General features: G+C 36.2%; 1 protein-coding gene across 11 annotated transcripts in view; it reads right to left on the bottom strand.

The window, feature by feature from the left end:
• Positions 1–22,631, bottom strand: part of LOC18424389 (uncharacterized) — a 50,301-nt gene that overhangs the window by 2,388 nt on the left and 25,282 nt on the right. For 6 of the 11 annotated variants that reach the window (XR_016040121.1, XM_088845936.1, XM_088845937.1 and 3 more), the window contains 10 exons: positions 21,684–21,796; positions 13,898–14,080; positions 9,647–9,704; positions 5,672–5,731; positions 5,528–5,569; positions 5,319–5,443; positions 4,936–5,077; positions 4,773–4,850; positions 3,359–3,475; positions 2,536–2,598 (listed from right to left, as the gene is read on the bottom strand). Coding sequence is in view for 5 of the 11 variants with exons in the window: in XM_088845936.1 (XP_088702062.1) it covers positions 2,536–2,598; positions 3,359–3,475; positions 4,773–4,850; positions 4,936–5,077; positions 5,319–5,443; positions 5,528–5,569; positions 5,672–5,731; positions 9,647–9,704; positions 13,898–14,080; positions 21,684–21,796 (981 nt within the window). In the remaining 6 variants the exon portion in view is untranslated. Of the gene's footprint in view, positions 1–2,535; positions 2,599–3,358; positions 3,476–4,772; positions 4,851–4,935; positions 5,078–5,318; positions 5,460–5,527; positions 5,570–5,671; positions 5,732–9,646; positions 9,705–13,897; positions 14,081–21,683; positions 21,797–22,631 lie in introns of all 11 variants that reach the window. The other 5 variants (XR_016040122.1, XR_016040120.1, XR_016040125.1 and 2 more) reach the window with 1 other exon arrangement.

The following is a 22,631-nucleotide window of genomic DNA, read 5'->3' as shown; positions in this document are numbered from 1 at the left end:
AGGTGAATGTTCTTATCATCAAGCCGCACCTAATAAAAATATAAAAAAAATAATCTATAAAATTCAAAATGACCAAAATACCCACAAAATTTATGGGGTTATTTTGGTCAATTTTTTTCATGTAAAATATTTTTTTAATAATTTTCGAATATTCATCTATTTTTTATGAACACAAGTCTAAAATTTCAAGTGATTTGGATTTATAAAAAAAAAAAATCAAAATTCAAACACTATCAAGCATCCGTGATCGTTAGATCGGCCCAGATTCAATATGAGCCATTAGGCCCATTTTTTCTTGTGAGCCCATTGGCTCACAGAAGCCTTTTCCTATATATATATATGGAAAAAGCTTGGGTGAGCCCACTAGCTCATGGAATAGTATACGCCCAACGGCCCATATTGAATTTGGGCCAATCTGAAGAAAACGGATATCTAGTAGTGTTTGAATTTTAATTTTTTTTTCTACAAATCCAAATCACTTCAAAATTTAGGCGTGTTCTTCTCATCAAGCCGCACATAATAAAAATATTAAAAAAAAAAATCATGAAAAAGGAATTGATCAAAATACCTGTGAAATTTTTCAAGGGTATTTTGGTAATTTATTTCATGTAAAATATTTTTTGATATTTTTCGCAGATTTACCTATTTTTTATGCACACACACTCCAAATTTCAAGTGATTTCGATTTGTAAAAAAAAAATTAAAATTCAAATACTACGGACATCCGTGATCATCAGATCGGCCCAAATTCAATCTAGGCCATTGGGCTCATTTTTTCATGTGAGCTAGTGGGCTTACCCTAGCATCTTCCTATATATAAATATAGGGAAAGTTGCTAAAACCCCCAAGATGGATTTTTTACCCACTTTACACCCACCCAACGTTTCCTAGCAACTCCCCCCAAAAATTAATGTTTTCTAGCTAATACCCCGTGCACAAAAAGTTCACTTATTTTGGATGAAAATACCCTTCCCATACATAACAAATTATTTTCATTAGAGAGGGCAGTCCGACAATTTGAACAAGCGGTCTTGCGATTTTTTTTCTGCTGGAATGGGCGGTCTTACGTTTCATGGTGGCGGTCCGACGTTTCATGGTAGCGGTCCGGCGATTATTTTTTTGCTGGAATGGGCGATTCAGCATTTGGAAGTTACGGTCCGGCATTTTGAAGTTGCAGTCCGGCATTTTGAAGGGGTAGTCCGGTGTTTTAATATGGCAGTCCGAAATTTTGTAGGGCAGTTCGGTGTTTCGAAGTACGCGAGACTGAGCAGTCCATCGTTGTACAAATGCGATCGAACGTTTCCTTTTATTCGGATCCGAAAATGATTTGTCATGTGAAGGGAGGGTATTTTCATCAAAAACGATGTAACTTTTTTAGTTGGGCGGTATTAGGTATAAAAGATGTTTTTTGAGAAAAATAAGTGAGGAAAGTTTAGGGTGGGGGTAGAGTGTATAAAAGCATATTTTTTGGGGTTTTTAGCAATTTTTCCTATATATATATATGGAAAAAGTTCTTGTACGCCCATGTGCGTACCGCTACAGTAAACGCCCAACAGCCCAAATCTGATGGTCACGATTATCCGAGAGTATTTTAATTTTAATTTTTTTTTCCTAAAAATCGGAATAATCTGAAATTTGGAGCAATTGTACATCTTAATGAAGGCACCTAATAAAAATATAAAAAAATAATTCGCTAAAACATTATTGACCAAAATACCCCTGAAACTTTTCGAGGGTATTTTGGTTAATTTATTTCATGTAAAATATGTTTTTTATATTTTTCGTAGATTCGCCTGATTTTGAGTAACACACACTCCAAATTTCAGATCATTCCAATTGGTAAAAAAAAAATGAAACACTACCGAACATTTGTGATTGTCAGATTGGCCCAGATTCGATCAGGGCCGTTTGACGTTTACTGTAGAGGTACACGAATCAACGTATATATATATATATATATATATATATATATATATATATATATATATATATATATATATAAACCTTACAATAGCTGGGCAGCTATAATGAATAATAATATAGGTGGAATCTCAACCATCTAATCTTCATCGAGTGGTTCAAAATACATATAACTATTTTAATTTTAATTTTTTTTCAATAAATCTGATTAAGATGAAATTTTGGGTGTATATACCTAACACTATTGCGCAACATATAAAAATATAAAAAACATTATTTTCAATATTTTAAAATGACCAAATTACCCTCATCAATTTTCAAGGGTATTTCTATCATTTTATATTTTCTAAAATATTTTTTTATATATGTTTTAATAGTGTGCCCTATTTTTTAGTACATACGTCTAAAATTTCATTTTGATCCGATTCTAGAAAAAATATTAAAATTTATATAGTAATGTGCAATCTGAACCACATGATGAAGATCTGACAGTTGGAATTCCACCTATATTACTATTCATTATAGCTGCCCAGCTATTGCTAGCTTTTTCTTTTATATATATATATATATATATATATATATATATATATATAGCGAGAGAGAGAGAGAGAGTACCCGCAGAGCAGAGTTGTAAGCTTTCCATAACCGCATGTCATCTTGGAAAAGATCGACCAAAACCTGCAACACAAGTTTGATGATGAGAACACAACTTGATGTAATCACACGTTTCTTCTACTTTACTGGAATCCACTAGAAATGATGATGCTACTGCTCAAATTCCGTTCTAACTACTGCATTCCACGACCGTTTTCCCAATAGCACTTGATTAGCCACTAAACCCTAACCAAGCTGCTCTGTTGGAGTGGAAAATCTGCTCCCATTCAGTAAGAGAGAATTCATGTCCCTTGCCCCTACCCACAAAGCCCACTCCAACGTGGCAACAGTAACAATTAAAGTAACAATTAAAGTATGCTACTCGACTCCTCTGACGTGAACACTAACATATTAAAGTAACAATTAAAGTATGCTACTTGACTCCTCTGACGTGAACACTAACATATTAAATTTAAAGAATGTACATTCAGTTTAATCAAATTGTACAAGATGCATTGAAGCAATTTATCAGGGTCATCAAAAGACATGCAAACAAGTGTCGATAAGCTTTGTAATGCAAGAATCATCTATTCAGGTAAAAACAAATTACTAAAAAGAGATTAAAAATACATTTCAAATTAAAAGGAAAAAAAAAAGACATCAGGAAGGCAAGAATATCAGAAAAAGGCATCAGGAAACAATTTCCTGATGCTTATAGGTTAATAAAAAAGAAAAGGAAGTAATAAATTCAAATATAAAGTACAAACAAAGACATCAGGAAGCCAAGAATATCTAAGAGCAAGCTTTACATATGATTATTATGCGAGAAAGAATGCACAAATACCTCTGCCCGTCGTAAAAGAGTAGCAAGTACCACAATCCATTCTTTAAAACTGACTGTACACATATGTGCAAGCAGAAACTCAGCATCTAACCGACTCTGTAGAGTATCCATTTGAAGCTGCAAGGTAAATGAAAAGCAGTTATCTATGCAATTATATGCTTGCTGTGCTGTATTTAATAGGGTAGCACCCATCCATTGGAGTTCAGGTGTAGATATATGTGCTGACATTCAGTAAACAATAGGCACTTTATTTTGAGAAATGTTGACTAGTAAACAATAGGCACTTGTGATTGATTTAGCAGTTTTCAAGAATATATATATATATATATATATAGGAAAAGTCTTTCCGCCTATTGGCGCAAATGAACAGTGATTTCTCCTACTCTCATCACCGTTCAAAGTTCATCACGATCACAATTGTCTGGTAGTGTTTCATTTTTCTTTTTTTTTCAACAAATCGGAATGATCTGAAATTTTGAGCGTGTGTACATCTTAGTGAGGCGCGCATAATAAAAATTTAAACAAAATAATTCGAAAAAATAAAATAGACCAAAATACCCCCAAAACTTTTTTGGGGTATTTTGGTCAATTTTTTTTCATGTAAAATATCTCTTTGATATTTTTCGTAGATTCGCCTGTTTTTTTACGAACACACACTCCAAATTTCAGGTCATTGCGATTTTTAAAAAAAAAATAAAAAAATAAAACACTACCTAACAATCGTGACCGTGCAATAAACTTTGGATGGTAATGAAGGTAAGTGAAATCACTGTTCATTTTCGCCTATAGGCGTTTTGTGGTTTTCTCTCTCTCTCCCTTCCTCTCTCTCCCTCTTTCTCTCTCTCTCTCTCTATATATATATATATATATAGAGAGAGAGAGAGAGAGGGCGAGGGAGGTGGAGACAGAGAGACTTCTGAATGATATTCAACAATCCCATTCTGCTTCTAGTACGCATAACCAAATTTCCTGCACCATGCTGTCCAAATAACAATGAAGGAAAAAGATATCATTTAAAAATGAAGGGTCCAGATTCCAGTAAGATACTGATTTTGATGGCAGAACGTCATTCTACGTCCACTGTTAAGATTTTTTATTGTATAACCCCGATATTGGATGCCTACATGGGTTTTGATCATCATGCAGTCCGTGCTCCAAATAAAGGCTTCAATTCATGAGTTGGATGAAAACAGGTATTTTCAGTTGTCATCCAGCTCACAAAGTGGGCATTTTATGGGTGAACTTACACCTGAACCGGGGTATAAAGTGGCATCCAAAGATGCCACTTCAGTCATAGACAGATTGCCATCCCAAATAGCGCTAACATGGTTCATTGGGACATAAAGACGCGGCATAAATCTTTACAGTAAAGAAATAAAATCTTTATGAAGTTACATGTGCCTGTAGCTCATACCTTCTGACCAATGAGCTCCAGTCCTGAAGCAAAATTTTCCAGACGAGCACTCCCACGGCGTTCCCTTTGCAGGTACTCCTACAATTGATTAGGGAAATCCATAATACTAATAGCGATAAGATAAAAATAACTGCATGAAGCTTAATACAAGTGGTGCCCTTACCACCAAATCAAATTGTGTGCCCTTTACAAATGCAACAAGCTTGGAGAGTTCTTTTCCAGACATCAGGTAGCTCGCATGGTTCTCAAGAATGTTCTTAACAGAAGCGATGTGTGCACTTTGCTCCCTATTAGAAAAACTATTGCTGCAAGGAAAAGGGAAAATGCTCCACTAAAATTGTCACTTCTAATCACAATAGTAGATAGGGGATACCATAGTGATAACATTAAAGAGGGAAAATTGCTATAACTAACAGGATCAGCTACACAACAACAAAATCATTTCTATAAAGGTCTATCAGATGTCAGTAAAGGCAGACTCCAGACCATGCATTACTGAACAATTCATGCCAAATAAATTATCCATTTATTGAAGATAAGGACTACCTTCTCAGGTCCTGTTTCCGAAAGCTAGGGCGGAAAAGGAAAGAACCTAGAAATCTTGGTGAGAGCCTATCAGATTCTGCAGATAAAAGATCATAATCTCTTCCAGATCGCAGCAAAAATCGAACCTGCAAATTTGAATACCTGAGAAAATAATGGAAAACAATTCTAAGGCCAATAAGCCGACGAATAAGGATGGATAAAAGTTCTACCAGCTCTCCAGCAAGTTCATATAAAGATTCATCCAATGTTGCCTACAAGGAAACCAAAGCATTAGTGACATTGTTCTTGATGTTAGAACTAACACATTCTGAAACTCCACACATTATATATTATTAAGCCAATCATTACGGCACCTGTAATAAGCGCAAGGCACTGTATTGGCTCACAGCAGGCCCTTCAAGCTTTGCAATTACCTGTAGACCACAATCACGGTATCATGCATTCTTTTAACACAACCAGTGTCATGGATTATACATGAAAAAGATTGAGCAAAGACTCGGTGTGTGTGTGTTGTGCGCTTGAGAGGAGACATTAATATTCCAAATGGACTGGACCCTTATTCTGACAGGTAAGATCAATAAACTATAAATTAACTATAATTAATAAAAAGCACACAGTTCTGATTCAGTATTAGCACATCGACCAGTAGCCCAACAAAATGACAGCTGAACATAATAACCAAAACTAGAAATAAGAGAACAAACCTGCATATATCTCGTGAGCACAGGAATCAGTAAATTGGCATTACATCTTGATCATTCATAAGTGAAGGATTAATTTCTTGAAACACCACCTCAGCACTTTACCTTTCTCTTTTTCCTTTTCTTTTTTTTCTTTCTTTTTTTTTTTTTTGGTGGGGGGGTGGGGGAGCAAACACCACCTCAGCACTCCCTAGTTTCTAAAGTATAAGGGTGATGAAATAATAGATTCAGCAGACAAAATACTCTTACTATACCAAAAAAGAGTGTCCGCAAATAAATCCAGAGAGGACTCTATCCATAAACCCCTAAAACAGCACGAATTGAAAAACGACTTACCTTGGATCCAGAATTTCTACTTTTGGATTAGAAGCTATGAGAAGATATTTCACAAAGCCATCAATCTACCCAATATCAGCTCTTGTAAGAATAGCCAGTATGCACGGTCATACTAATACATTTCCCCAAATCACCTTTCATTTGTCCTTTACCTACACAACTCTCAGAGTCTTTCACGTTCGGTCAATGTGCGCGTTAGATCTGCCCCAAAAATATGCTTCCTGTAACTGGATACAAGCTTACATTTTCTCCAAATGAGCTTTCATGTGTCCTTTTACGGCTTTACCTATCCACGTCTTATGTCCTATGGTGTATATGATCAGTCAATCTGAAGGTTAGACCAAACTTTTAAGAGCAGATTGATCTGCCCTAAAATACTTTTCGTGAAACTAGATACAAGAGCAAACTGTAAAGGCTCCAAGTTTGGGAGACACTAAATTTGACTAGTTTTAGCAAACTTGGAACTCGGCATGTGTCCGGAGCAAGTCAGATCGGTGAGCCCCGAGTGGCCCGCACAGTTTTTTCTGAGCTGGATGAGTTGCCCTCATAAATAAAATTGGGAAAATAAAAATTAGAAAAACAAAAAATATAAAAAAATTATAAAAATCTAAAATAAAAATTGATTTTATGGCTTACGTAGTGTATTGATTTCCAAAAAATAATAAAAGGTTAGGGTAAATAGCGTTTCGATTATCAGAATCCTGTAATATGAGGTTTTGAGTATATTTGTGATATATAAACTGATGATTCGATAAAGAACGTAAAAATAGGCTTAGATAACACATGTCAACCAAGATCAAGTTAGGTTTGTAAAGAAATAGGACGTTTTCAAACTTCGGCCAAGCCCCAGTTCAAAACTCTCAAATTCTAGAAATTTGACTTTTTTTTCTGGAATCTGATCTGTACAATGGATAGATCATGTGAAAATGACCCTATGCACAAAAACTGAAGTGATCCAATCAATGCTTGAGGAGAAATGACCAAAAGGGGGGCTTCGTTTTCTGCTCCCCACTTTGTAACTGGAAAATTTACCGCACTCAGAGGTTCTAACAGACTCGCTGAGTCTGTGAGAAAATCACCAAATCTCTGACAACTCTCCTGAGCTACAATGGTAACAGCCCCATACCAAAATAGGAAGTAGGTGGCTTCTGAGCCTCATAGGATGCTAAGCCCGAGTGACACTGAACTTGACTGAGCTTTGTTAATTGAGGCGAGCATTGACGTTAGGAATTAGCCTTCCCAAAGAAACCTTGAATAGAAGCCATAACATTGCCGATGATAACCCAACATTCTAAAAGTGACATTACAAATTAGCCTTCTCTAAAGAAACCTTGAATAGAAGCCACAACATTGCCGATAATACCCGAACATTCTAAAAGTGCACGAAAGCAATCTGGGTAGGTCGAACTATACCAAGGGCAAACCATCAACATTCTAATTTCATCTGACAAAGGAAGAGTACACAGAACAAGAGGATACTCATATGTCACTAACCACTACAGAACTGAAACATTAGGACACAGTTCTCCATTTAACAATTAATTATAATACTTGCAATTACTCAAATATTTTCATTGCTTGATTGCACAACTCCTTTATTATCAACAATCTTTCAATGGAGGTTCTAATCCAATGCACCAAAATAAGTTGAAAAAAACCAAATTGTCATGGTGCCCCACCAACTACCATTTAGCTTTCGAGTTCCATTGCCAGAATGCTCGCCGCATACGAAGAAGAGAAGGCAGCTGAATAAATGTGATCCTATGCATACTCAAAATTGAGCTTCTATAGAAAGTGACTTTCTCTTAGATTCAAGATCCACATCAATTAAATACTCTGATCACCTGGTACATGTGAACAATGAAACGTGTCTATCTGGGAGTTGTCTGAGAAGTTGTCATCACCACAATACGCCATTCGGTAAAACATGTAAAAGATAAAAGATAAATACAAACTAGACCTAATATTATTAATAGAATTAGCATAACACAATGATTAATATAACAGTTTTTTAAATACTTTTTAATAAGTTTGATATGACATTACATCACATCACATGACAATGCATGACATTACGCTCTATTACATGACATTACACTGCCTTCCATTAATACCGATCAACAAATGTCTTGAATTGTTGAGAGTCACAAGATGTCAGAACACAAAAAAAAATGGGTTAATAGTAACTCCAACGAATCCCTAAAAATTGCAGCTTCAAGACAAGTTTGTTTGACATTGCAGTTTTCCACAAAAATTCTATTAGACAAATTCCCATGATGGTAAACTTGTTCTCCATGATCAATACAAATATATGTCAAGTTACAAAAAATGGAGGTACAATTTCAAGAAATATAACATTATATGAGGAACCGGGCTTGGGCTTGACTGGTTAGCATTTGACGTTAGCAATGCAGTTGACGTTAACAACGCTACATCTCAAGTTCGATTCCCAAAGTTGAACTAACCAAAAAAAAAAACATTTATTTTAGATAAATAGAAATTTAGATGGCTATGAAGTCCCGGAAAAAATCAATAAATATTTTCATGTTAATATCCTGCCAAAACCATTTTGCAATGGCATATAACATAATAAACAAATGGACTATTTGGAAGGTTTGGGAGGTATACCCTGCCGCCAAAAGAATCAAAGCAAGGGAAGTTTGACTTAAGCAATATATTGAATATATACAATTTTAGAAAAATTAAAAAATGTAGAATATTTATGTTGCAGTAGATTCATGTATATCCAGAGAACCCATCCACGAAGACAATATAATAGTGAAAGCCAAATATATGTTCAACATGCAAAGTTCCCCACAAATGAAAATCCACAATATCGACCAAAAAAAAATTAAAGGAAAACACAATGAGGAACAGTAATTTTTTCATACAAGTTGAACAAGTGATTCATTACATTCAAAGACAAAAAGTTACAATCAGTAAAAAAACGACAATCAAAATGCAGAAGGCCTAATCCAAATGCCATAAGAAATACTTTGGAATTAGAGTCATGTTTCCCGTCCTTTTTTAGAGATTTCTTCTTCAAAACATATCTTACTTTTTGATGTAATTAAAAATTATATCCATTAATGAATTGAATGGAATAGATAATAGAGTAATGCAGGCAAAACCAGAATCTATCAACTGTACTAAAGAGCAACTAGAGTAATGCAGGCAAAACCAGAATCTAGCAGCTGTACTAAAGAGCAACTTCAATTAGTAAAACCTGCTTCTGAGTCAGAAGACCAAGAAAAATAGAATCAAAGGACACATTTGACAGTTCATACTTACAAGTATATAACAAGCTGCAGTGCGATACCAACGACGTTGGAAGCATTCCTCAAATAGTCTGTGAGAAATAATATATGTATATATATAAGAACAGTGCATCTCACAACATTAAAACCAAACAAAAGGGAACCACCAAAAAACGAAGAATCCATGATGAGAACACTCTCTTGCTCACTCTATGAAACTCCAACAATCATTTATGCAAAGCAACAAATCAATCAATGGAAGATTTTTTAATGATGCAAATATGTCTAAGATATGGACCATATGATCCACAAAAAAGTCAAGAATAAACAATTACCACATTTCTAGAAATGAAACCAATTCCAAAAGTTAATTTAATCCATTATATGACGGAAAAAGGTGAGTTCAACACTAACATGCACTGCAACTACTATTGCATGGACATGGGTACATGTGTGAGTGGCTAACACTGGTACAGGGTGTCGGATTCACACTGGTATAGGGTGTCAGATTCCACATGTAAGGAAGAACATGATTTGGAGATGCACGTATATTATGAAGAGAGAACCAAATCCAACAATGTTTTACCAATATTTTATTTTATGATGAGTAGCAAGAAGAAATCAATTATACCTTAGTTGGCTGAACCCAATAATATTCTCAATGTTCAACGAACATTTTCAAAATTCATGTGTGTCTACTGAAAATTGAAAAGAAGATCAAGTGTCTAATGAAATCAATGGTTAACAGACAAGAAGAATCCAGAAGAATCATTAGTATATGTGTTGATATGCGTCCAACATGAGAACAGTGGCGATACAAATGAACCAATATAGACTGCAAGCCTTTGTATGTTGTTACATTTCCATAAATACAAGACAAAAAAAATAGAATAATAAAGGATATCCCTGCTTCTTTCTTCAACTAGAATGCATATGCCACCCCTCAACTACGACTTCTATGATACACTCACATGAGAAATAAAGAGAGAAACTTCACAGGCTGAAAGTAGCCAAGACAAAACTCTCCTAATTTTTAAATTGTTTACCATAAAGACAAAGAAAAAAGTAGGACACCTAGGGTCACTGCAAGCATAGAAAGGAGTCAAAAGACAAGTTCTTTTCTTAATTGTAAGATGAAAATGGACATAAATAAATATATTTGAATAGAGAGCCGATTACATTTTCTAGGCCATTGGAGCAATCCTACAGCAACAACATTCTGAGAGAAAATAATAGATGTCTCACATTTCCTGAACTGGATCAAAGGAAGCATGATAACAGATGATTGACATATGAACAGGTATACCCAAAAGAATAAACCACTGATGAGCATCCGTCCACACAATCAACACAAGATTCACACTATTATTGATATAACGTATGGAATAACCAGATCAAGATGCGATAAAAGGGACTCACAAAAAAGCCCCATACTATATCCTTGCAAGAGACAAGTGAATGTGTTAGCAAATAAAAGAGCCACATGTATCAACAAACACTTCATCTTATATCCTTGCTAAAGGTAGAATATAGGGAAGGAACCCGAACAGGCATACAAACTAAATTCCCCAAGAATCATAATACAACAATTCAAAGGAGTTCATCAGCCACATTCCAAAAAAATAAATTACTTGGAATGTTCATTACAAAGGATGCAAAAACAACCGCAATTTCCGGGATAAGAAAGAGAGACCTTACTAGATTAGAGATTTTCATCCAATGGAAGTTATTCTAATGCAAGGCCAAAGAGAATAGATGTGATTTACATCCAATGGAAGCATTCTAATGCAAGGCCCAAAGAGAATAGATGTGTTCAGGAGTAACCAGAGCTGAATTCGTGGAACCTTGATATCCATTATAAAAGACAAGGTGCATTTGTGAAAGAATTGGACAGTAATATTGCATGTTTGTACTATCAAGACAAGATTCACACAAAATATAGGAGAGACGACTTAATCAAAAGGTCATAATAATTAGGAAAAATTATGGATACCCACCTAAAATGCACTTCGTAAACATTCCACCCCTTAATACTTTTAGTATCACACCCATAACCCAGTCACTGTTTTTTCTTGGTTTTACCCCCCAGTCAAAAAGTTAACGTTTTAAAGATTAAACTACCCCTCCCTTATTCTCTCTCTCTCTCTCTCTCTCTCTCTCTCTCATATTGAGAAAATGCAGTCCAGCAAAAATTTTGCCGGACCGGTCAAAAGGCTTTCGAAATTCCAGAAACCGGTCTCTCTCTCTCTCTCTCTCTCTCTCTCTCTCTCTCTCTCTCTCTCTCTCTCTCTCTCATATTGAGAAAATGCAGTCCAGCAAAAATTTTGTCGGACCAATCAAAAGGCTTTCAAAATTCCAGAAACCGGTTCAGGACCGAAGCAAAACAAAAACAGTCCGGCACAAAAGTATGCCAGACCGGCTTCTGGAATTCCGAAAGCCTTGTGGCTTCACTTGTATACTTTTGTGCCAGACCAAAGCAAAAAACATTGGTCGGGCACAAAGTGCAACAGACTAGCCACATGGCATCTGGAATTCCGAAGCCAGAAACCAGTCAGCACAAAAGTATGTCGAACCACCTTTTTTTTTTTTTTTGCTTCGGTCCGACACAAAAGCATGCCGGACTGGTCATGAGACTTATGGATTTCCAGAGGCTGGTCCGGCACACTTTTGTGCAGACCACATTTTTCAATGTGAGTATGAGAAACTAATATTGGGCAAAGAGCGCGAGAGAGAGGGAGAAATTAATATTGGGCAGAGAGAGAACAAGAGAGAGAAACTGATATTGAGCAGAGAAAGAGGGGGAGAGGCTAATATCGAGCGAGTAGAGACAAGCTGATATTGGGCAGTTAGAGAGAGAGAGACTGATATCGAGCAGGTAGAGAGACAGAGAGTTTTAACAGGTACGGCAAGGGAGGGGAAGGGTAGTTTAATCTTTTTAATATTAACTTTTTGACTAGGGGGTACAAGCAAGAAAAAATAGTAATTGGTTTATGAGTGTAGTACTAAAAGTATTGGGGGGTGGAATGTCTACAAAGTGTATTTTAGGGGGGCATCCATAATTTTCTCTAACAATTAACCCAAAATGCAATAACACAGTCCCAAGGACATGAAACAATAGATGGAGAAGAACAATTCAAGACAAGGAATATATGCCCAGGCAGAAATCTCATAACCAGATACCCCAGCAATTTAAATTCCAAAAATAAATATAGGGATTTGCATTCTTCTATAAAAAATTCTAATAACTTGACCTGGCCTCAAGTAAGATATATGGCCATTGCTTCCCAAACAACAAAGACTGATACCTTATGTTTTAGTGGACAAAGAAGAAGATTTTAAGATGACTTCCCTATATGAGGCCTTAACCCTGCTGACTCCTACCTAATAGATGGTATCTATTATCAAACTGAACATCATAAGTTGCAATCAACTACATTATTGGTTTCTCATATTTTGTTACAGCCACAGGGAACCGTTGAACTAAAAAGCCATTTTCCTTAAACTGGATGACCAACAAGAAAATATAACATGTATACTATGATGCCAGAGGTTAGTTTTCAACTAACAGCCAACCATATAAAATCACACTTGGCACCACAACTGAACAAATTAAAAATTACAAGAAAATGCATGGATAGATCCAACAGCATGACAAACCCATAAATTTGGGACAAATTTGAGTTTAATTTCAAGAAGCAGAAGTTTTAATAAATGGTGATTTTTCATTTCATTCTAGGTTTCCGAAAGCCGAGGAAACTTCAAGTTTCAACGTTGGAGCAGGGTGGACCTAATCACGTTTCAACATAACATGCCTAATCATAAGTACCTAATATGCACTGGTCTAATAGGTCCAACTCTGATTCATGTTTACTTGAATATGCCCCAACTCTACTTAATGCCATAAATGTGGATACACGAGTGAGTATGACCATGCTACGAATAATATAAGTCAGTTTAATAATATGAATGCCTGTATATAAGCACATACAAACACGTATAAGCGGGAATACACACACACATACAGTTTAATAATATGACCCTCAGGAATATAGTTAGACAGCTATGGAGTCAAAACAAACACCATAATTTTGATCTGATGGATGCAGAAGACAGCAACAAAACTTAAGAGGTAAAACTGTTATATTTAACTCTCTGAGGTTTGCAATAATTAAGAAAACCATCAAAACATATTACTCCAAGCAGTCAAAAGGTTCAAAGCAAACTTGTAGAACTGTAAAGGGTAAAATACAGAAATGATAGCATGCTAAATGTAAAGAAAACATACTCTGTAGATCTTCCAGCTGCAGCAAAAAGGTTAGCCCAGTGTCTCCCATCAGTCTTCCTTGCAACACTTACAACTACATCCAGATATTCTGGGAAGTTCTGTAACAAATCACATGTTTTCTCCAAAAGAGAGGAACCCATGGACTGTTGGGGACCTGATGACTGATTCTTGCTCATATTTTGCCTACAACCAAAATTTTCCATTACTCCAAATTAACAGAAGAAAATGCACATGCAAAAGCAAGAATACAAAAAATTAAAATTAGGATACATCATCAAGAGCACAAATCTACCAATGATATCCTGCTACTTTGAATCCAAGATGCAAAAATAATAACCAACATCAAGAATCTGTATTTTTGAATGCCAGCATGAAACCACGACTAAATGACAACACCATCATGGCTCCAGAAATCATTCCAATGCAAAACAAAAAAAATATATATGAAGGTCAATGGAGAAATGCCAAAAATATTTGCGAAGTTGTCATAAATATGAATTACAAGATGGTTGGGGTGCAGAATTTAGCCCATGAATACCCTCTTTACAGAAACATTCGCACGCATACTTTTTCATGTTACTTGCAGTGAAAAGAGGACGACTAAACTGTATGTCAGATTATTACTCATGTTTTAATTTATTTTTGAAACATAAATTCTTAGGAAATATGAGCATCAGAGTGTTTCGAAATTGCAACCCACAAATGCATAAGGGGCACTAAAGTAATTAACACTTCACAATTTTGTATTCAAAAGAAGGCATTAAATTAGTTCTAAAAGCACTAGCATATGTTCATCTTAATGATTAGGGTTCTTTAGGCTTAATTGTTTCAAATTATATGGAAACAAAGGATATCATGCTAATATAATCGCTTTGAGCTTGGAATTCCCATCACAACTTCAACTTGTGGATCTCCACTTCAACTTCAATTTCTCTAGAGAACACCGCTCTATGTTTGTCCAAACCGCAGTTCGAAAAGTCAAACTTGGGGGCCAAACTCAGACTGAGCCACAACCAGGTAAACTCATGATTCTAACAAGTATACTAAATGAGTTTCCAAATACAAGGATTAACAACTCCTGAGAGAAACTGAAAAGTGAGAAAGCACCAAACTATTAAATTCTGAACCTATTAAATCTGAGAACTAGAAGGAGCTATGAAAACATGGAAGACTCATGCAAGTCAACTGACAACTCGTCAGAGTTTCTTTGATCTCTGGTGAACTGTTATTTGTGTTCAAAAAGTGGGATTCAACTCAATTGACCTCAATCAAATAAATCATATCAGCAAGCTCATCATTCTTGAAATCAGCCCAAGGATATCATCCAGATTCTTATTTAGAATGCTAACACTAAGACAGTTTAGGTAAGAGTTCAAACAAGCTCTCAGGGCTAACTTAGATCTATGCAGATCTATTGTATGGATTTTGAACATGAGCTATATTTATTTAAAATGCAGTACTCTGAAGTTCCCTGATAATGTGGCACTCGCACGCTTGATGATATAATCACGTGTAATAATGCTCAGGCCATAAATTAGCAACCCCACATCCAACATGCTGCAACGTGGTTGCTAGCAAGGAATTGAACTTGCATGAACATTATCGAGGATTTTTGCCAAAGTAATTGTTGGGATCTCTCAACCTGGGAGGCGATCACGCTCTAGAATCTCACTTTCGAGTTTCAAAAAAGGGATCTCCAAAGGATCCCGATTTTTAAATATCGGGATCTCAATCCCCACCTTAAAGACCAAGATAACGACCAAAATGATGATTTTCAAGCTAGCTAGCACTGCAATTATATTTCTAATATAGTTGCATTGCTTGCTAGCCATAAACAAAGAGATCCCTACTTCAACGGGTATGTATAGTCATAAAATATATATATTTTTTATGATTTGGAGCAAAATCCTCAAAAGGTTGGGATCAAGATCCCAAAAGGTCAGAATTGAGATCACAAAAGGACGATATTGGTTGGGATTGAGATCCCAAAAGGACGATATTGAGATCCTCAAAAGGTAGTGACGCTGACTAGTAGCATGGAGTTACGGTTTAAAAAAGAAGATAGGGAAATTCCCAAATTTAGAGAAAGATTCAAAAATTAAGGATAAAAGAAGTAGCACTTGCTGCTCTAGGGTTTTGAATAGATTTCCATAACAAGGTGCTTCATTATGCTTGAGTACAACTCTTATATAAGAAAACCCTTAACAAGACTTAATCCTGGTTATCCATCTAATTTAATCATGGTCATTTATTATAACAGACTTTAAGTGAATAAAAAGATATAAAAGAATCTAGAAATTACTACTTCTGCCCCTCAACATCATCATCCAAGCTTTATCCCAATGATTTGGGGTCGACTTCATGAATCATGCTCCTCTATTCTTCTCTATCAAGGGTCATACCTTCAGTAAGACCAAAAGTCACCATATCTTTTCTCAATACTTCTATCCATGCCCCTAAGTAAGTAAAATGACCTAAGATATAATTTAAAAACATAAAAGGATATGTTCAATTACTATTTTTCCCTTCTGTAACTCCTCTTGTAAACTTTAAGCTTATCACTCTCTTCTAGACACTCGAGAGTAGTATTCTAGGCTGCATCAATGCCCCCTTCCTCAAAAGAAATTCACCCTCGAATTTGGCAGCTCGGCGTTAGAGGTATCGCCATGATATGAAATCAGATGCTTGGCATTAAAAACATCAGAAGAGTGAATATGGCTGGGAAGATACAATTTCTAAGCATTTATATTTATCTTCTACACCACTTCACAATCTCTAATCTTGCGCTAACTCAACTTATCATATTCATAACAACTTGGTCTAGAACCATGAACGAGAATAGGAGGGAAGCGTCTTGAATCACTTCAAATCATACGTCCTCAGTGATATCCATTCAAAATAACTTTGTAGGAAATCTCACCTCTATGGCTTGTAAGACTAAGCGTTAAATCCCCCAAAAGGAGATTGTCAATATTGCAATGAATTGATGAAAGTGTAATGCCGGTGCAAAGGTTAAAGCCAAACCTACGTTTCATAGCTTTAACATAGGCCTGCTGAACTGCTTCCATACTCTCCAATTGTCCACTACGCCATTTTGATGTCACTTTATCAACAAGGGTATATTGAGAAGACCATAACCCAGAGTTCTTCATCTCTTGAAAACATTGTAACTCAACCTTAAAGATATACAATTCAAAAGAACAAAAGATCAATGTTTTACAAGTTAAGGTACCTCTCATATACATCTTATCCATCATGTTTTGTCCAAATTGAAAGCTAACACTGCTTCGATGCAAGTGCACAACACTATCGATCATGAACATACCTGAGGAAAACTCTTCTCTGAGAATGCAAAAAATAATTTGAATTCCGCGGCTTCCCCTAGCTGAATTGTATGAGGTCAAGACGCAAATATTTGGTTCCTCCGGTTTAGGTTTTGGGGGAAGAAGATAAGAAAAAGATTTGGTTCTTCCATCGAAGCAAAGTAACAACTCAACCTGAGTTCTCTCATAGAGAATGATTTGAACAACCCTTTGGTGAGCATCTCCTATGCTAAACTCACCAATTAAAAGTACAGGGAAAAATACCTTGAACTCTTTGGTGTGTCCTCATGTGACACCCTAAATTCAGGTAAAAATCCAATAATAATAACATCATCATCATTACCTCCGTCAACACCATTCTCCTCGCTACTTTCTCTGGGGACTAAGAAACCAGATACCTCTTCTATTTGGGAACAACTCCTTAACATTCACCCTCTCTTCATCGAGAATAGGAGAATCCACAAAATCCTCTCCAATGGTAGGATCTTCTTCAAAGTCCTCTTTATAGATTGGGTCACCATTAAAGTTATGGTCACCCACTTCTTTCACAACACCCAAATCTTCATCCAAGTACTTGTCAACGATAGGTGGCGAGTCCGAATCCACAACGTGTTGATCTTGAGAGCCATTTGGTGAGAACGAAATTTCTCCATCGTTGTCCTCGGATAGACTTCCATAACACTCCGGGATCTCAACCTTGAGACCGCCTACTATCCCTCACAATATGAACAGCTACCTCTCCTTGGAGCTTGATCATGGAAAGGATTTATGGATTCCTATCTGCCTCGATCTCATCCTCTTGGGATGGGGCTTCCAACTACGTAAAACGCAGAGCTAGGGTTTCAATCAATCTCCTCAGATTTGCAATCCCTTCTTACAAACAACCATCAAAGGCTTCTATGGTTGATGTTTTTCCTCTATGTTGAGGCATGGTTGTTGATCTAGGCCACAAAAATCGATGCTACATTTCCATCCATACAGTGCTATAGTATCGTCCGCATAATGTTACAGTACGTGCTGCAATACCATACATTGATACAATATGTGCTATAGTATCATACGATGCTACAATACCATCCGTATAGTGCTACCATATCGTGCTACATTACCATACAGATTATCAGGCTCTGATACCAACTTGGCGCAAACCTAGTAGCTTGAAGCTAAGGTTTAGCAAAGAAGATAGCAAAGATCCAACATTAGATAAAGACTAAAAAACCAGAGATAAAAGAAGAAGCACTTGTTGCTCTAGGGTTTTGAATAAAATTTTATAACAAGATGCTTCATCATGCTTAAGTACATCTCTTACATAAGAAAACCCTAACAAGACTTAATCATACCCATCTATCTAATCTAATCATGGCCATATATTATAAAAAACCTTTAAGTGAACCCAAGAAATAAATAAAAGACATGAAAGGACATATTCAATGACTATTTTGCCCTTTTGCGGCTCTTGTTATGAACTTTATGCTTGTCTCTCTCTTCTAGATACTCGAGAGTATTCTAGGCTGCATCATGTAGGGACTGAATCCCAAGATCCCTAATACATAGGGATCTCGATCCCCAACATATGCATTGTACGGATACTGCTCCCAACCACAGGGTCTTCTAGCCTTTCGTGATGCCCCAACTCCCCATCCCTATCCAGCTCTCAATTTGCTCATGCTCCCAACAACTATGGAGCAAACATATGCAAGAGTTGACCACAGAGGCAAATCTTATTCTCATGATGCAAGGATAATCTGTTAGGGATGAGTGAGAGCCAATCAACAAGTGACACTAGCTTCTTCTAACCCAATAGCAAATAGGAATGTGGCTAGAGGATTCTAACCACCCAAACATCACCAGGCATAATGATTCTCATGTGGTAAAGTGATGAGCCATTAAGCATTTGGCAATCATTTTTTAGCAGTTATTGCATTTTTTAATTTAGCATATTCACTCAATTCTAATCTATATAACTCGGCAACATATGCCCACAGTTTGAGGCACATGTCAATACACCACTTGACACAACACGTGTTAATACTTAGAAACTCGAACTTCCCTTTTTTGAAATGCCACCAATAATTAAGTACTCAAAGTTACATCTCGAGGTTGGCATTTCTGATACAGGTGTCCCTGTTGTTGCCACTTGGGTCAATGTCTTTGAAACACACATTTCAGATAATGGTGTCATGACATTATCATCAAGCATATCTAGAATATGTAGATTCTAATTTCTAAATAGTCAGGTAGGCAAACAAGAAGTAGTCTGTAGTATTTTAACGGAGGTAACATCAGTGCCATTTAGGTTAGATGTTTCCCTACTCGCAAATTTAAGTAAACAAATATCAACTCCTACCCCCTTCACGGAGATAACATTAGTGCCATTCCAATAACCAAAGATCATAAAATTCATGTGAGACCATCATCATCAAACGAGCCTTATCCCAATTATTTGGGGTCCGCTATACAAATTCTATTCCACCATTCTACACTATCAAGCACCATAGCCTAAGTTAGACCATAAGTCACCATATCTCTTCTCATCACTTCCATCCATGTCCTTTTAGGCCATCCCCTAGCCCTTTTAGAGCTTTCCACTTGAAACAAATCGCCACTCCCAACCAAAGTTGTATCAGGTTTACGTTACACATGGCCAGCCCACCGAAGTTTACTTTCCCTCATCTTATATCTTTTTGGAACCACCCCCAAGTTCCCTCATATGTATTCATTCAAAATTATATCATTTCTTGTCATGTCACTCATCCATCTAAATATCCTCAACTCAGCTACACAAATCCTATAGACATGTTGTTTTTTGACCGCCCAATATTTCTTCCCATAAAGCATGACTGGTCTTGCAGCCGTCTTATAAACGTTCCCCTTTAGTTTTATTGGTCTGCAGCGATCACATAAAACTCCGAATGCACATTTCCAATTTCCCCACTCAGCTCTAATTTCAATCAATCAAAAAATACAAGACATATTGTCCTTACATATTATTATTGAGGTAAATTATTTCCAATACTTCAAAACATATTATTAAGGTTGATTGTCCTTACATATGCGATGAATGACATGATGGTATTATCCAACTTAACATATAGCCACCATAAGGTAGTTGATTTGACTAGTTTACGGAAGCCTTAATGAAAGACATCACCTAGTAAACAAACTTTCAACCATCATAATAGATGGTCCATTTAGAGAGAAAGAGGTGTTGGGAATGTTTGCAAATAAGAACAACCAGTTATTTGAGTGGGTCTCAATTTTTTAAAATTATTTATGCATGTGTTTCCATGAAAGGTATTTCAATCCTTTGTATACATGCATTACTACATAACATACTTAAGAATTCATTTTAAATTGATAAAAATCAATTTTTTTCCCAAAATATCGCATTTTGGAGTTGGATCTGTTCTGAAGGTCCATTTGCTCTATGTATCCCCATATTCAAAAATAATGTATCGACCTTGATCATTGAAGAGATTTCCCATCCACATGTCCTCTTTTCTCAAGAACACCATTAGTGAAAGAAAAAACAAAAAAAGTTTTCAAAACTAGCTTGGTTTAGCATGTGATCCACTATCAATAACTGAGCCATTCAATGAAAAACAACCACTTCTATTTAATGTAGTCAACAACCGTATAAGTTAGTAGAAGAATACAATCAGACACACAAATCCTTGTGGGCAAATTTGAAAATAGTGAGCAAAATTTGATATAATCAAGTTGAAGATAATTGTATTAACTGGTTAAATATCATCATCATCATGCAAGCTTTATCCCAAGTATTTGGGGTCGGCTAATAAGTTCAGGATTTGGTCTAAAGAAGGGTAAGGACCTTAAACTTTCCCTTAACCCATCCCAAGCCCAGGTAAAGGAGGTGGGTTGTGTTAGGTAGACAGCAAACGTAAAACTTTGCCAAAACTTTCCACGAATCATGAATAGCCGACCCCAAATAGTTTGGAACAGACTTCGATGATGATCATGATAATAGGTTCAGGATTCATGAAAGCATGTAAAGTTTTACGCTGGCTACCTATCTAACACAACCCTCCTCCTTTATCCGAGCTTGGGACTGGCATGACCGGCTTGGGACTGGCCATGGCAGAGTTGACAGGTTAAATAAAGGAGAAAAATGGTATGCTCTCTACTAAAGAAATAAGGCCACCCTGAAATTAGAATGGCACTGGCAGCCTATATGCTAAATGATAGATAAATGGCTTCAATCATAAAAGCACAAAATAAGAGTAAAAGTAAGTAAACCCAATTCACCATGGGTGTCAGTGAACTAAGACTAAGCTAACCTAGACATACCTTGAAAAATAGATGTAGTAGTAGCCAAAACATGAAACCTTCTAAAGACTCAATATGCAACCATTTTAATGATTAAAATCACGATCTCATTTAGTACTCGTGAATCTTCTTCAAAAAAAACCATTTTACATGGTTCAAAATAGAACAATTGTAACCTGGATATTTCAGCATCAAAGACAGTGAATAGAAGCCACTCCAAACAATGAGAAAAATGAGGTTTCTCAGCTGATAAACGTGCCAATTGCAAAGCTTCCCCACTCTTGTCCCTCTGGAAAATAAGAACGAAGTGAGTCAATAACTAACATACAGAAGATATACTGGTATCATCAGGAAGATAAGTTATGAAAAGATTCCTGAAACTTTCTAAAGCCAAAATTATGTGTTTATAAATGGAATACATTATGACATAAAATTCAGGCATTAAGTACTAGGTCATAGTACCAGAGCGCCAATTTTGGCTCCTCACGTATCTCGGCACTTTTGAAGAACCAAGTGAATGCCACGTACCATAAATAGAGGATATCTAAAAGTTATGATAGAAACGCAAGGATAAAGAACTTAACAAGGCCAGAAGCTCTTCCAATACCATGCAGCACCCACATTTCTATAATATACAAAAAAAAAAAAAAAAATTGCAAATATATCGAACACCAGCTTAATCATTGAAAAACAATAGATATCCCACAAACTCAAAAATAAAATTCCATGGGTCCAATAAAGGTACCTACAGTTTCAAATAAATGAATTTCGCCTTTGTCTTCTTCAAGAGAATGCGAGAAAAAGACTGTGAAAAAGGAACATTAATACGGAGGTCATTTGTAGATCAAAGTCATGCTAGAAGTTTGGGAGGAATCTGAAAGAACGTAAAAATGCCACATTGATTAGATGGTCTCTTTACTTGGCAGGCATGAGCTCGAATAACATTAAAAAACAAGGTGCAGATGATAGAGAATGGCATGTAAAGGGAAAAGTCAGGGAGGTCCATTAATACCCTCGTGATGATTTTGAAATGTGTGAGAACTGTCAAGATGGTCTTTATTTTGATGTGGATAAGAGAGAGATTATGCTTTTGGAAGGATTTTTCACACGGGGATGCTATTGTT

Source organism: Amborella trichopoda, chromosome 9, assembly GCF_054954075.1.
Source record: "Amborella trichopoda isolate Santa Cruz 75 chromosome 9, AtrichopodaSantaCruz75HAP2 v2.0, whole genome shotgun sequence".
Taxonomy (NCBI): Eukaryota; Viridiplantae; Streptophyta; class Magnoliopsida; order Amborellales; family Amborellaceae; genus Amborella; species Amborella trichopoda.
Note: the sequence above shows the minus strand (reverse complement) of the source record. Positions and strands in the feature narration are given on the sequence as shown.